This window comes from Panthera pardus, unplaced genomic scaffold, assembly GCF_024362965.1.
Source record: "Panthera pardus isolate Hobbes unplaced genomic scaffold, ASM2436296v1 HiC_scaffold_22, whole genome shotgun sequence".
In the NCBI taxonomy this organism is placed as follows: domain Eukaryota; kingdom Metazoa; phylum Chordata; class Mammalia; order Carnivora; family Felidae; genus Panthera; species Panthera pardus.
This window is the reverse complement of record NW_026526788.1, coordinates 38875029-38889323: the sequence shown is the minus strand read 5'-3', so window position 1 is coordinate 38889323 and position 14295 is coordinate 38875029. Positions and strand designations below refer to the sequence as shown.

At 57.0% G+C, this 14295-nt stretch overlaps 1 protein-coding gene across 1 annotated transcript in view; it reads left to right on the top strand.

Annotated features, from left to right (window-relative positions):
- Positions 1-3457: 3457 nt before the first annotated feature.
- Positions 3458-14295, top strand: part of ZCCHC24 (zinc finger CCHC-type containing 24) — a 63255-nt gene continuing 52417 nt past the window's right edge. Inside the window, exon 1 of the mRNA XM_019444729.2 lies at positions 3458-3903. Within this exon, the coding sequence (XP_019300274.1) occupies positions 3658-3903 (246 nt within the window). The 5' untranslated portion in view covers positions 3458-3657. The remainder of the gene's footprint in view (positions 3904-14295) is intronic.

Below are 14295 nucleotides of genomic sequence, written 5' to 3'. Positions count from 1 at the left end.
TCTTCTTCCTCTGCTCGTGTCTGGTGTCTTTCAAGCCCCAACCGAAGGCTGATTCCCCCATGAAGACCTCTGCTTGCTCTTCCTTCCAAAGTTTCTCTTGTTTTCTCTGAGCTCAAAGCTCTTGGTTTGCAACTCCCCCAAACGTCTATCAGACTGTTGTCTGGGACTTTAGGAATAGACACTTCCCTACATGGGCCCTTTTCCTCCCGACCGCCACTCCAGGTAAATTGGGTATTTCTCTTGTTGAAATTGCCAAAACCACGCTTCCCTTTCAAACGACTGCTTATTCACAGTTAGCAAAGCACCTTCCTCCTGTTCACACCCTCACTTGACCATGTCAGTCGGTAATTGAGAAAATGGAGGTTTACAGAGAGGGCAGAGACTTGCCCAAGGCCACTTGGCCAGCTCTCTTTTCTCCAAATCCTGTCTTCTCACCATTGTCCCATTCTGGAGACCATGAGGTAACAGAGTTGCCAGAAAGGGAAGGGGGCAGGGACCCAAGCCTCACCTGGAAGTCCTGTCTTCCCTGTGTTTCCGGGGCCAGGGCCGCCACACCAGAAGACTGCCAGAAGAGGACCAATGAGGGGAGAGGGAGGACGTGGAGCAGATTACGAGAAGGTGGCTTAGCCATTAGGCTTCCTGGGTGACCTTGGGCAAGTCCCTTTCCTTCTCTGGGCCATGGGACCTCCTCCTCTGGGAAGTGAAGGTTTGGGCCAGGACCTCTGACATTTTAAATGCAAGGTTTCTTGATGTGCACATGATGGGGACAGGGAAGGCACAGAGTTTAGGCCTGGGTGTGTCTTCTGAGCCTGCTCTCCAGGCCCCCCATACCCATCTGGTGATCCTCACCCATCACCTCCCATCCCACAGGAAGTGCTGTTTCAGGGAATCTTGAGGGACTGGCTGAGGGGCTGACCTCAGATCAATCAGCTGCTACCCCGGCAAACTGCCTGTCAGTTGCTCAAATTTATTGATTACTTACTGGGTATAGAGTCCACGTGTTGGGCACGTGTGCTGTAGGCAAGAGGAGGAAGCCAAGTGTAAAGCCAGAGAAGCCATGCAGGCTCCAAAGGGGAGCGTAATCTGGCCACCTCTCCAACCCTCCATCCAGCCATCCATGTAGCAAACAGTTCTGGATCACCTACTTTTTATGCAGCAGGCCCTGTGTAGGGACTATGGGACAGGGGTGGGGAGGCAGGGGGTAAAGGAGGCAGAGGCCACCAGCATGGTTGCCAGGTATGACAAGAACCCTCACAGCATCAAATCACTAAGAGACAGGGGACCCCGGAGCAGACGTCTCTCCAGGCAGGTGACAGAGATAGTTTCAGGCCTAGTGACATAAAGGTTTTGTGTAGCTAGCACCGAGGTTCTCTGCAGGCCCCACTGCTTCCCATTTATTGCCTTATACCTGGTGGGACCTGCCTGACCCCTCGAGCAATGTGAATTTGCCATCCACCCTAGGGGAAAATGCCAGCACCGCAACATAACAGGACTGCTTTCACCAAGGAGGAGAGTTGGGGGAGGGGGGCAGAGACAGAGCGCTCTGGGCTGGGCCTAGGTAGGCTCATCTGGACTCCCCAACTGCTTGCTTGTGCAACTGAACATGTCCCCTCTCTGAACAGCGGCTTTCTCTAAAATGTCCAGGTAAAATAAAAACCAGTGGTTTCAAATCCTATTCTTCCTCCTCCCATCTCAGAACCTCAAAGACAGCAGCAGGGTTCCAGAGATGACCCCAATTATTTCCAGTAGTAAACTGGTTATCACACTTATTTCTAACAAATGTGTACCCCCTGTTTAAACAAATAGATTTAATACTTACTTGAAAGATAAAGGGTATTGTATACGTAGGTCTTTGATGAATAAAAATACATTGAGATGTAACTGGCATATGCACTATCATTTGTGTGAATAATTGCAAATTGTTTGATAGACAGAATCTTTGAAAACATCATCAAGTGGTCTGAGACAAAAACTTGGAAGGGGTTCTTGGTTGGTGGGAAAGGGGGGCACATCCCTGAAGGCCTTTCAGGTCCAAGCACCCACCCACAGATGTTGTCTGTGCAGTAGTGGGAGAAATCCTGGAGGAGGGGAGTGGTGGAGAGCTTTTATGGAATGTCTTCTGCTTAGCAAACGCACACTAATCAGGTTACAAACAGCTCACAAACCCAGAGGTAGGACGGTTACGGTCCTCATTTTACAGAAGAGAAAATAGGCTTGCTCGCAGAGGTTAGGTGCCATACCGAGGTTACTGAGCTGGAAGGTGGCCAACCTGACACTTGAACGCCGGGGCGGAACGGCTCCAGAGCTAAGGGGTGAGGTGGGAGAGGTGACTCGGTCCCCTCCAGGCGCCTAGCCGTCAGGTTCCTGGCGATGGCACAGCGCAGGCGCCGGATGACTACCCCAGACTGAGAGGGTGAAGGCCCCGGGGCTTTGGGCTGTGTCAGGCGGAGGATCCCCCAGGCATACTCGGAATAGTTGGGTCACCCTGGACCGTGGGTGACAGTCGTCTTCCCGAGCTCCCCCAGCCCCATCTGGGGTCCTGGCGGCCCGCCGAAGCAACGGGTTGGGCTGGGGCCGGGGGTCGGGGCGGAGGAAAAGGCCGGCCCAGAGCAGAAATAGGAGAAGGGAGAGGGGGAGGGGGGAACGCGAGGGAAGGAGGCGGGGAGTCCTTCCTGGGGCAGGAACCCGGGCCCCCCTAGGCGGAGCTGGCCCGCAAAGCGATTCCGCAGATGGAAGGAATTAAGTGGGAGGGGGAGGGTCCTACGGTGATAGCGAGGGGAGGGGGGGCGGGAGTCGTGTGTGTGTGTGTGTGTGTGTGCGCGCGCGCGCGTGTCTGGGAGGGGAGGGGGAGAAGACAAACACATCAGACTAGACGGAAATAGAAAAGACGACACACACACCACACACACACTTGGACAAACAGAACCACAGAAAAAGACGACGAGCCAGACAGAGACTGGGGCACAGGAGGTATTCGTCCGAGAGAGAGCGGAAGACAGTAAGAGAAAGGAAGGAAAAAAGGACAGGAGAAACGAGTAAAAATGAAGTAATCGCAGAGGATTTGGAAAGAACGAGAGACCAAAGAGCGCGGAGCAGAGCGAGAGCAGATTGATTAGGCCGGGGCTGCCCTGAGCTCCCGAAGGCTCGGGGAGCCGGGCGGGGTGGGGCCTGGGAGGGCACCGCCCACGGGCGGGCCAGCAGAATACTGCAAACGCGGGGGTGCCTTATTTCTCCCCTCGCGCTGCCCCACTACTCCATATTCAATGAGGCGGCCAATGGAAGGCGAGGACGGTGCAGAAAGGGCGGGGCCTCCGTGGACCCCACCTCGGGAGCGGCCGCCAGAGGGGTCAGCACTGAGGCAGATAGCGGATCGCGGGGCGGGGCGGGGCGGGCGGCGCGGAGGGGGCGGGCCCAAAAGTTTCCTGCCCAACTTTCGCTGCCTCCTTCCTCCGCCCGCGCGCGCTGCGGCCGCAGTCGGGGGGAGGCGGCGGCGGCGGCGGCGGCTGCGGGCAGCGCGCTGGGCGCACGGCACTGGGCGATCGCTGTCGGGGCTCGGGCGGTGGGCAGTGGGCGCAGGCTCCCCGGTGCCCGCCCCTCCGCTGCGGAGGGGGGGGCGCGAGCGGGCGGCCGGGGAGGGGCCGGCACCGCCGCCGCAAAATGAGCCTGCTGTCGGCCATCGACACGAGCGCCGCTTCGGTGTACCAGCCCGCCCAGCTGCTCAACTGGGTCTACCTGTCGCTGCAGGACACGCACCAGGCGAGTGCCTTCGATGCCTTCCGGCCGGAGCCGCCCGCCGGCGCCGCGCCCCCTGAGCTGGCCTTCGGGAAGGGCCGCCCGGAGCAGCTGGGCTCGCCCCTGCACTCCAGCTATCTCAACAGCTTCTTCCAGCTGCAGCGCGGAGAGGTGGGTGCCCCCGCGCGCCCCCGCCCTCCGTCGACCGCGCGGGGCCTTTTCCTATCCGCCCCGCTCTTCCTGGCCTGGCCCGGCCCGGCTCCGTATTGCCCGGCCCTGCTTGGCTTGGCTTCGCTCAGCTCTGCCAAACTCGCCGCCCGATGTCCCCGGGGCGCCGGGAGCGCGTCACCTCCCGGCTGAGCCCGGCTCGGAGCAGCTCAGGCGCGGGCGGGGCCCTCTTGCCCCCTCTCCCAGCCTGGAGCGCCCTGCTCAAAGGGGCCCGGGGGGAGTCCCGGCTGGGCGGGGGGCTCCGGATTCTCTCCAGACAGCCGGGGCGCGGCCAGGGCGGAGAGCCCCTTCCAAGTGTCCTTCCCACGCCCAACCCCACCCCCCTCTTGGCCACCGCTTGCTGCGACCAGGAGTGCAGATTCTGCTCAGAGCTCCTCGGCAGGGGCCTAAAATCTTGTCCTCCGCCGACCTCGGTGGTGGCCGACCCAAAGGGCACCCTGGAGAGCAGGGCTTTTCCTGCTGTTCTTATGCAGGGACCCCCAGATACATCCTCCGGCTGCTTGCCCTCCCCCAGCCACATAGGAAGTGGTTTTTGAGGGCTTGACCCCACAGACTGCGCTGTCCCCCGCCCTCCCAGCCTGGAAGGAAATGAAAGGGAAATCCTCTTGAGCTCTTGGAGGGGGGCTAGCCAGGGGGAGAGGTTTCAGCTGCCCAGTGCCTTCTCCAGAAACCTGGGACGGCTGCTTTGCAAAGTCTGCCTGTTGGGGGGATTCAGTTACAAAGTGGAAGGGGCAGGGCATCTTCCCCAGCCAGATAAATACACAGATTGCCAGGACCTCTGAGCCTCTTTTCAGGGGTCATTTCCAGAGCTTTCCTAGATACCCCTCCTCTGTCTCTTCAGCTGGGTTCCTCCTCCTCCCCCAGTCCCATTTACTCATACCTCTTTTGGGAATTGCAGATTACCCTTCTGTGGCCTTCACTCATCCTTCTTCTGGAAGCTCTCCCTGCAAAAGTGCAGGGGGGAAGGGGTGGAGGAGAGGACACACTTGAGGGTTCCTTTTCCTTCTAGACCCGAGCACAGCAGTTAGTTTTAGGAGAGGCAGGGTTCTGAATGGGTCGGGGAGAAGGGCCTGTGTATGCGTGAGTGTGCTGGGGACAGGAGGGGGAAAGCAGAGGGGCTCCTTTTTGGTCCCATAATGTGTTCAACTCTGCCAGTACCGACTAGGGAGGACATGGGCATATAAAACGCTGGCCTAAGGCCTAGAGGTGGGCCAATACCAGGCGAGCTGAGACGAGGATTGGTTGGCCTGTGTTGGGCCAGTTGGGCATAGTCGCGGGAGGTGAGTCTGAAAAGCCAGCCCTTGGTGCCAGGCAAAAGCATTTGTATACCAGAGCTCTTTGTAAACTATAGAGCACGCTCTCCACGGGAAGAATCATTCTTGGCTGGGAATCTGTCTTTCTCATAAGAGACCTTGTCATCTCTTCGGGGAACTGGCTTCGGTGACCAGTGACTTCGGGGTGCAGTTTGTGGATGTTTCTTCAGTGCCTGGGTCTTTTTAGTTGTTATTTCGCCAGACATTTGTTGAGTGATGTGTGGGCCATTTAGGAATCAGGAACAGGCCAGTGGGGGCCCCAGATTAGAAGACAGATGAGATGGTACAATTTGAAAGGTAGGTGATTTCATGGGGGTGCTGTGGAAATCCCAAGGGAGAAGGGTGATCATGACCCACATGACCATGACCTCTCGCCTCTCACAGGTCAAGGGGGGGTCCCCAATCGGCCTTGAGAGGCCTCCCTCTGTTTCTACCATTGGTGGCTTTCTTCCCCAAATGTGGGTCTCTGCTGAGAGGCCTGGGAGTTTGGGGGCCATCCAGAGTCTCTTGCAGGAGTAGGACATTTCTCTTGGAAATGTCTGACATCCAGGATCCCAGCTGGATCTCAGTGAAACCCGTCTCCAGTCACTTCACTACTACTCACCTCGGGTTCCCCGTGAAGCAGGATATTCCTTCTCTGGGACAAGTGTAAAAGCAGCTGGTAAAAGTTATGCAAAGCAATGGTGGAAAAGAGTCTCTTATGACCTGACTTTGGGGGAACCCTCTGTCTTTCTTGGTCTGGGCCTCGGTTTACCCATCCACTGAATTTAGTTTCTGCTGTCCCTTGGGGTGGTCTACGTGGGATTTGAGAGAGATGCAAATAGACAGGTTAGAGGGGCTTCTCCTACACTCACAGGCCAGTGGCTTCCTTAGAGGGGCTGGAGGTCTGTGCCTGCTGACTTCCGGAAGGCTTTCTTGGCTTCAGACTCACTCATTCTCACCCCTCACCCGCTTCACCTCCTAAACCCTGTTGGAGCCCCAGCTGTGCTCCTGGGCTTTCCTGTGTCCAGGGCTTAGCCAGTGACCTAATATGGCTCCAAAATAGCAACTGGCAGAGAAGGCATGAAAAAATACCCCCCACCTGAATGCCACCAAGGGGCTGGTTGGAGAAGAAGCAAATCATGGGCAGGCCAGAGGGGACTCTATGAAGGGACCCAGGGACTCAGGAGCATCGCCATTCTGTGCAAGGCCTGGCAGGCCTGGTGGCAGTGCCTGCGGATGTGACTTGCATGCTGACCGCTGACCACGGCCTGTCTGCACCAGTCCCTGTGCCAAGAGCCCACCCCCTCCTGCACCACCCCCAGGCTGCTCCCACCACAATAGCAAAACACCATGAATGCAGCTGGGATTTGGGCGGGGGGGTTGAGGACATGGGGGCACAGAAGCCCATTGTGCCCCTGGAACCTCAGCTCTGGAAGCTGAAGATAAGCCAAGGGTTCTGAGTGGAACAGTGGCCCTGGGAGCAGAGAGAGATGGCAGAGTTCATGTACAAGTCCAGGAGCGGGCACCATGAGGTGACCTGGGCGCTGGTGGGGGCTCTTCAGCTTCTCAGCTTGTGGTAAGGATGCCAGGCCAAAGCAGGCACAGGCACTTTGGGGCAGTTTTTTAAAAAGGCCTCGGTCTAGAGTCTGGGCCCTGTGCACTTCGGTTCCAACCCCTGATCTGTAGCAACAACTATATGTCTTTGGAGGGAGACTTCTGAGGCTCCTGGCTGAGCCCCTCCTCTCTTACCCGAGGAAGGAGGGCTGTTCGTAGAGGGAGTGGGGGTTGGGTGGCGTGGGGAGATCTTCCTTGCCAAGTTTAGCCTGGAATTTAAATTCACAGCAGTGTGGGGGCTGTGGGACTCCACCTCCAGAAATGGGGAGGTACCCCTCCTTGCTGAGCATTAGCTCTTGGGCCGCTCAGAGGGATGTCCAGAACCCCTCCTGTGTAGTCCCTGTACCCCCTCAAGAGGAGATCTAGCTGTCCCCCTCTAGGTCAGAATCCTAGAGTGGCCATTATCTTTCCCTCTTCCTCCAGGGAGAGATAGATGTGGCCCTACAGTCAAACGATGGTTTGTGGAGGCCAGGGGCAGGGCTTTGGGGTCAAATACGTTTGGAAAGCAGAGCGGCCTGTCCTTCCCTTGGAGACGCACAGTGTCCCCCAGCACCATGAAGGCTCTGAGAAAGCCCCGTGGTGTGAAACTTGTTCACTTTCCTTCAACCCAACAGTTCCATCACTATTTGACCAGAGAATGCTTTCGGCCTAGAACCTTTGATAGCGTTTTTCTGAACACCTCCCGGCTCAGGGACTGCTCTGTTGAAGGACATCTCTTCCAACCCTTAGGAGGTTTTGGCTGTTAACCCACACCCTCCTCCTACCCCCACCTCGGGTCCCGGCACTAACTTCTGCGGCACCAGAGACCCCCCCCCCCCCCCCCCCCCCGCCTTCACTGCCCTGGTCTGTCCACTGGAGTTTGGAGGTCAGCAGTAATGCTGTCACAAGACTCTGTGGACAGGGCTTCAGCCCTTCTGCAGACAGGGCTGGCTGTTAGGCCCTCAGAGGAGCACCTAAGGTGTCCTGCTTTAAAGGGCCCCCAGGTCTTGACAGTCTCCTGAAGGTTTTGTGTGTCACCTGTGCTGCCCTGGCAAAGCCACATATCTGTGTGAGGATGGAGTTTGTCTCAGTGGGGCTGAGAGTGGGCTTCTGGGGCTGCTCTTGGTTCCTAGCAACGTTTGTGGCCTTTGTGTGCGTGTGGTGGGGGGAGGGGGCAGCACCAAGTCCTGGGAGGAGCTCTGACTCAGGCAAGGAGGACCGTCATCCGAGGGCCTGTAGGCTGAGGTGGCCTGGCCCTCCCTCCATCAAATTGAGTTGACTAGGCAGGCCTGGACTCAGAGGGGAGGCCACACCTTGTGGACCTTCTGAGTCAGGTGGGAGGGAGGAAAGCAGGCAGGATTAGTAATTTGTAATTAGCAGAGGCAGAGGGCCAGGCCCTGTCAGCGCCGAAAGGGGGGCCTTGAGGGGAAGATGGTCCCGAGTAGCAATCCCTTACTCTTGGGGAGTGCTTTTTTCTTGGCATCTCTTTTTTCATAGCTCCCATTTTACAGGAGAGAAAACAGGCCTGGAGAGTCACCCAGCATGTCAGTGGCAGAGCTGCGTCTGGAACTCTTCCATGCTCCAGCTACAATTGTCCCTTGTGGCTCATCCTGCTGGCTGTCACCTCGATCATTCTCTGGGCCCCAGTGCAGGGCGGCCAGTCTCCAGAGGTGTTCTGTCAAGCCGCAGGGCCTCTGATATTCTGTCCCTGATCCCGAACCTTTTGAGCAGTGGTAGGCATTGGTCACGGGTACCAGGTTTCCTGCCGTGTCCCTGCTCCAGCCGCTCCCCAGAAACCGAGCACGGGGCTCCCTGAAGCCATGACAGAAGTCCAAGGGAGCCCTGGCTTGCGAGAGTCAGACGATGGACACGGAGCATTTGGCCACACTTTTGTCTCATATCATAGCCTGTGTGCAGTGTCCCCCTTGTCCAGGTGGGGAAAAGGCTCTCCAACAGGAGGATGGGATCACTGATCAGGGGATCAGTGACAGCACCAGGGCCCCAGCTCAGGTCTCAGGAGGCTTGATCTGCGCTGTGTATATGTGGGCGTGGGTGTGGTGGTGTATAATCTTTTATTCTGTCCTCCTCTGGCCATGCCGGGAAGCTTAGTGCAGATGCCAAGCTTTGCCCTGGGTCTTGCCTGCCTTCAACACCTTGGCAGATTCCAACTTCTTTCTGGTGCACGTGGCTGCCCCTTCTCCAAGAGGCTTTCCCCAGCTGCCACGGGGCACACATCTCCCTCTGGCTTCTGTGGCCCGTGGCAGACACGCCGTGCGTGCTTCCAGGGAGGCGTGTCATGACCATTGCTATTGCTGAGGGACATACTCTGTACTTGCGTGTGTCTGGACAGCTACGTCGTCAGCACGCTTCTCGAACCTGTAAGTCCTAGCAGCCGATGCTCAGGCAGCGCCTGGGACTTACTAGGTGCTCGGTCACTGAGTGGATGGGTGGATGGATGATTGGCATTGCACTTACTCCCCCTCTCTTCCCTCTCTAGACCTGTGACGATGTGCGTCCCCTTACCTCATCTCCTGTTCCACCTTACAGGGGAAATGTTTATGGATTTTGCTTGATTACTTGGAAAGAGCTGACTTGGGAGATAGTAAAGCCCTGTCACTAGAGGTGTCCGAGCAGAAACTTAGGTGTGCTCATGGTTCCTTGCCTTCTGTGGTAGTGGATCTCTTCGAAAATCGGAGACAGCGCGAGCTCTTCTCCTCGGCGCGGGTGCCCAGAGCACAGGCATGCGGGCACACACAGACACGCGCCCTTGCGTGTGATTTCAAGATCATGGCACCCACGTGCCGACAATAGATCTCAGATCAAGGCCCCCTTCTATAGAGGCTGCAAGCCTCGGTGGTACTCCCAGACTGGCTAAATATTAGGGTGCCTTTCAGTCCTTAGGTTGTCAAATTCATGCTTTCTGTGCTCATTCCACGAATGTGTTCTAGAAGTGAGAGACAGCTGGTCCCCAGTGCTTACGCTCTGGCTGCACAGAGTGCATATGGCTGCAGAATGGGAGCACCTCTCAGGTGAGCGGTGACCTGGGCGGGAGCAGGAGGGACCAGATGGGGAGGGAGGGTCTTCCTGGGTCTTTTCAGCTGAGCCCTGCTGCCACTGTGCTCCTCCCTCTCCAGGTCCTTTCCCCGTTTCTCTCTCCCCACTCCCCCTGCCAAAAAGAGCATGGACTGTTTCCTTAAGTGAGAATCTTTCACTGAGCTCTGGCTGTGGACAGGGATTGTGTTTTGCACGCGTGGGTGAATGGGCCTCCGGGAGGCCGTGGCGCCCTGGGGGTTTCTGGGTGGGGGGTTGCTGCCTCTGGCATGGCTAGGCCTGCCGCCTTCTTGGCCCACAGGTCAGCTTCGGACCTTGGAAACAGGAGCAGGTCTGGGCTCTCACCATACCCGAGAAATCTTTAGTCAACATGTGAATTCACTCTCCCATTGGCCAAGTCCCCATCCTATCAACAGGTTGTCTCCTCTCCCTGTTCGTGTGGGACTCTGGGGGCGAGAGCCCCAGACAGACCCTGGGGGAGAAGAAGTGCAGATCCCCTTGGAGAAGGGGCGGAGTCACTTGTGAAATGAGTGGTTTCTTGTGTTAAAGACAGGGGTGTGAGTGTGTACGTGTATATGTGTGTTTTCATGCACGTATCTGTGTGTATGGAAGCGGGGGATAGGGGTGGCTTTTGGGGATAAAAAAGCAGTTGTCTAGCTGTTGAAAGAACCCCCACAGAGCTGGGGATTAGGATCAGAGAGTCCCCCCACTTCAGGGCCATCTCTGGCCTGGGAGGGGCAGGACATCCTCGGATGTTCCCCTTCTCATTGCCTCGCCCTTGCCCATCGCTGCGTTGTTTTCTGTGGGCATGGTTCCATCTCTGCTGGCTGTTTCTCCTCTCTTCTCTGCACTGGTTTCCTCTCCTTCTAGGCTGCCTTTGGAAGCTTCTATGCACTTGCCCTGACTCCTGTTTGCCCCCCTCCTGCTAGGCCCTCTTACTGTCCTGGGGGCTGGGAGTGGGGAGTCAGCCCTGGAAATCCTTGCCTCCACCCCCACAGAACCCCCAGCCTGAGGACCTAGACCCCTCATGTAGCCCAGAAAAGCTGGTGTCTCATCTTGCCAGGGCCAAGAGGCTTGACAGTACGATGTCACAGGCCCAAGGAGAGTGGTCCACACCTGTTCTTTTCCTCTGGCTCTCCTTAACATAGGAGAAGTTAAGCCTTGGAGGCTTGTGGGAGCCGAAATATAATAGGCCAACTGATGTTGAGAATCTCCCCTTAGCCACATGGTGGCTGTTTTACCTTGAGCGAGTTACGCAGCCTCTCTGAGCCTCAGTGTCCAGCTCCGTAAAACGGAGCCAATAATGCCCATCCAAATGGTGTTCTTGCAGGTATAAGAAAACCAAGAAAGGGAAAGGATCCAGCCGAGTGTACGAAACAAGCAGGGTCAGAATAGATTTTAGCATCTTCCCCTCTGTTTTTCTGCAACAGCCATGCCAGAGCCTTGGGGAAGTTCTAGCAATGGGCAGAAGCTGGATGCTCTATCCCCCAGATATGGTGTGAAAACCCCACCCTACCTGCTGGCTGCTGGGAGGAGGGGGGAGGGAAAGGTGGTCTCTTCCTCCAGGATGGTGATCTGGGCCCAGAGGCTTCCACTCAGCACAGTAGTGGGGCTTCCCTCAACCAGTGCCCTGAGCAGCTTAATCTGGGGTGAGAGTGCCTTTCACTTTGTCCATGGCAACTCGGAGACCCCAACCTATATCTCTAAGGTGTTAGGACATCCATTACCTCGTCTGTCAGGTGGGGCCCCCTGGCCCTTCAGCGCCTGTGATTATCTGCACCCAGGACAGTTGTAGGTATGAGAAGCGGCAGGAACAGTCTGGAATCTGGGGTGATGGGACATTGCAGAATCTTTGCCTTTGGATATGCCCAGCCTCGCGGGGAAGCAAAGAGACTTACTGCATGAAGAGATTAGAGAAGGACCTCAGAGCTCCTTCAGCCAAGGGCAGCTGAGTCATGGGGTGATCCCTACCAGGCCTAGTCCTGAAGGACAGGGCTATGGCCGGGAGGTCCAGGAGGCCCTCGGAGGAGGCAGGGCGTCTCTCAGGAGCACCTCAGTCTGTGCTTTTCACACTGTCCCGTGGAGCCCAAGGCCTGAGTAGGAGGAGGGGGTGGGTTCAGGGCCACACCATTAAAGTTATAACCAGATTGGGAGGCAGGTCCTGGAGGAGGTTTGGATGGACACAGAGAGGGCATCCTGGGGGTGGGGATAGTAAGTGCAGAACTAGAGGGGGGACAGCGGATGCCCCGTGGGACACTGGGGCTGTTTGGGAGTTAGGGGCTGACTGACGAGGGGCTGCTCCTGCCGGGCCTTGCCCTCCAGCTCCAGGCAGCAGGACTCGGAACAGGTGGGCCCACGGCGACTGAGTGCCGTCTGTGTGCGGGCTCCGGGGGTGTCTTTCAGTAGCTGGTGTCTGGACCTTAAGGAAGTAGGACTGCAGGGATCACCAGTGTTGCCCGCCTTCCCTGTTCCATGTTGCATTTTACAGACGGGAAGCCCAAGAGGCCAGGCCTCGCTCCGCAGCCGGAGGGGAGGGGACACCGCGTGTCCTGGCCTCTGCTCCATCCAGTCGCCATAGGCTGTGGAAGAGGCAACTCGCCTTTCACCTCCACGGCCCCAGCTCCTTGGGTCTTTGGAGAGGAAACAGGTTGCAGCCTCACCCGCCCTTTCAGCCAGCCGGCAAGCAGGACTCCTGGCCCTCAGGCCTGGCTGTGTGCCCTCGCCTGTGCCCCTGGGCCTCTCTGGGCCTCAGTTTCTCCATCTGGAACACGAGAGTGGCCGAGTCAGCTGCCTGCTCTGTCCTTTCAGCTCTAAGGTGGTGTCATCTTGAACCGGGGCTGGGGGAAGGGAGCTGGAGCAGCCAGGAGGGCCAGGCCAGGGCACACTAGGGGTGAGAGAGGCTGTGAGGAGCTCTGACCTCGCTTCTCTGACCTGGGGCTGCCGGTGCGACACAAGCTGTGAGCGCCTGAGCTGGTGGGTGGGGGGCGTCAAGCTGCCAGGGACGGGACAGGCTGCTCAGAGGCCTCTGGCTGCCCAGGGACACCCGCGGGGTCACCCGTGGGCAGGACGGTGTGGCCACAAACGGGGGAGAGGCTGTTCAGGGTGTAATTAATGCACTTTCTGGCACCCACCAAACTTCCCCTTCCTCTGGACAGTCTGCTACCAAAACAGTCCCGATTCCTGTGGACTAGCTTAAATCTTCTCCAGAGGGGGGTGATAGGGGGAGGGGAGAAAGAAAGAAAAGAAAGAATGGGGGTGGGGGAACGAAGAGGGTTGTTATTTGTGAAATTGCGTTTCCCAGCCATGAGGATGAGTCACACCATTTGGAGCTTGGAGTTTCTTGTTTGGATGAACTTTTCTCTGGGAGGCTGTGGTGATGCCGTTCTCCCTCAGGCCAGTTCGGGTGGGGAGAGGCCTCGAGTCAAGCTAAGGAGAGACCTCGGTGGTTGGAAAGTCCAGGTGCTCCCAAGGCCAGGTAGGGCTGGGCCGTCTGTACCGAACTGCCTGGGGGAGCTTATAAAAAGCAGATTTGGGCTGGGGGGAGGGGGAGCCGGGAGTTAGTGTTTACTGGGGAGAGGGTTTCAGTTTGGGATGGTGAAAAAGTACTCGAGTTGATGGTGGTGAATTTGCCCAATAATGGGAATGTATTTGGTGCCCCTGGACTGCACACTTAAAAAATAATTAAAACGGGGACGCCTGGGTGGCCCAGTCGGTGAAGCGTCCGGCTTCGGCTCGGGTCATGATCTCATGTGGGTTCATGGGTTCAAGCCCCTCGTCGGGCTCTGTGCTGACAGCTCAGAGCCTGGAGCTCTGGATCGGATTCTGTCACTCCCTCTCTCTCTGCCCCTCCCCCCCCCAAAATAAATGAACATTAACAAATTTTTAAAAGTAATAATTAAAACGGTTGGCTTTCTGTAACGTAGATCTTAACTACAGTAAAACAGTGTAGATTCCAGGCCCTTGGTCCCAGGTGACTGCCTTGGAAGGTCTGAGGTGGGGCCGAGTACTCCGTATTTGTTAAAAGTTTCTCGAGTCATGCAACACACGTTTGGACAGACTCATCTAATCTGTAAAATGGGGACAGTGACTCACGGGATTGTGGTGAGCACCAGCTATCTTAATACGTGTAAAGTTTCCGGTACCCGGGACATTGTAAGTGCTCAGTAGATGTGACTGGTATCATCTAATCCCCTTGCCACTGGACCCCTCCCTGCACCCCTTAAGATTGCTCAGAATTGGCTCGCGCACCTCCAAGGATGGTGGGGGGGGAGGGGGCTCTGCCTCTCAGGATGAACCACTCTGTCTTGGCTCATTTGAGAGCTGGAGAACCACCCTCACACTGAATGCAAGTTTGCGTGGTATCATCCACCGGTCCTGGGTAGCACTGGAGCAGAGG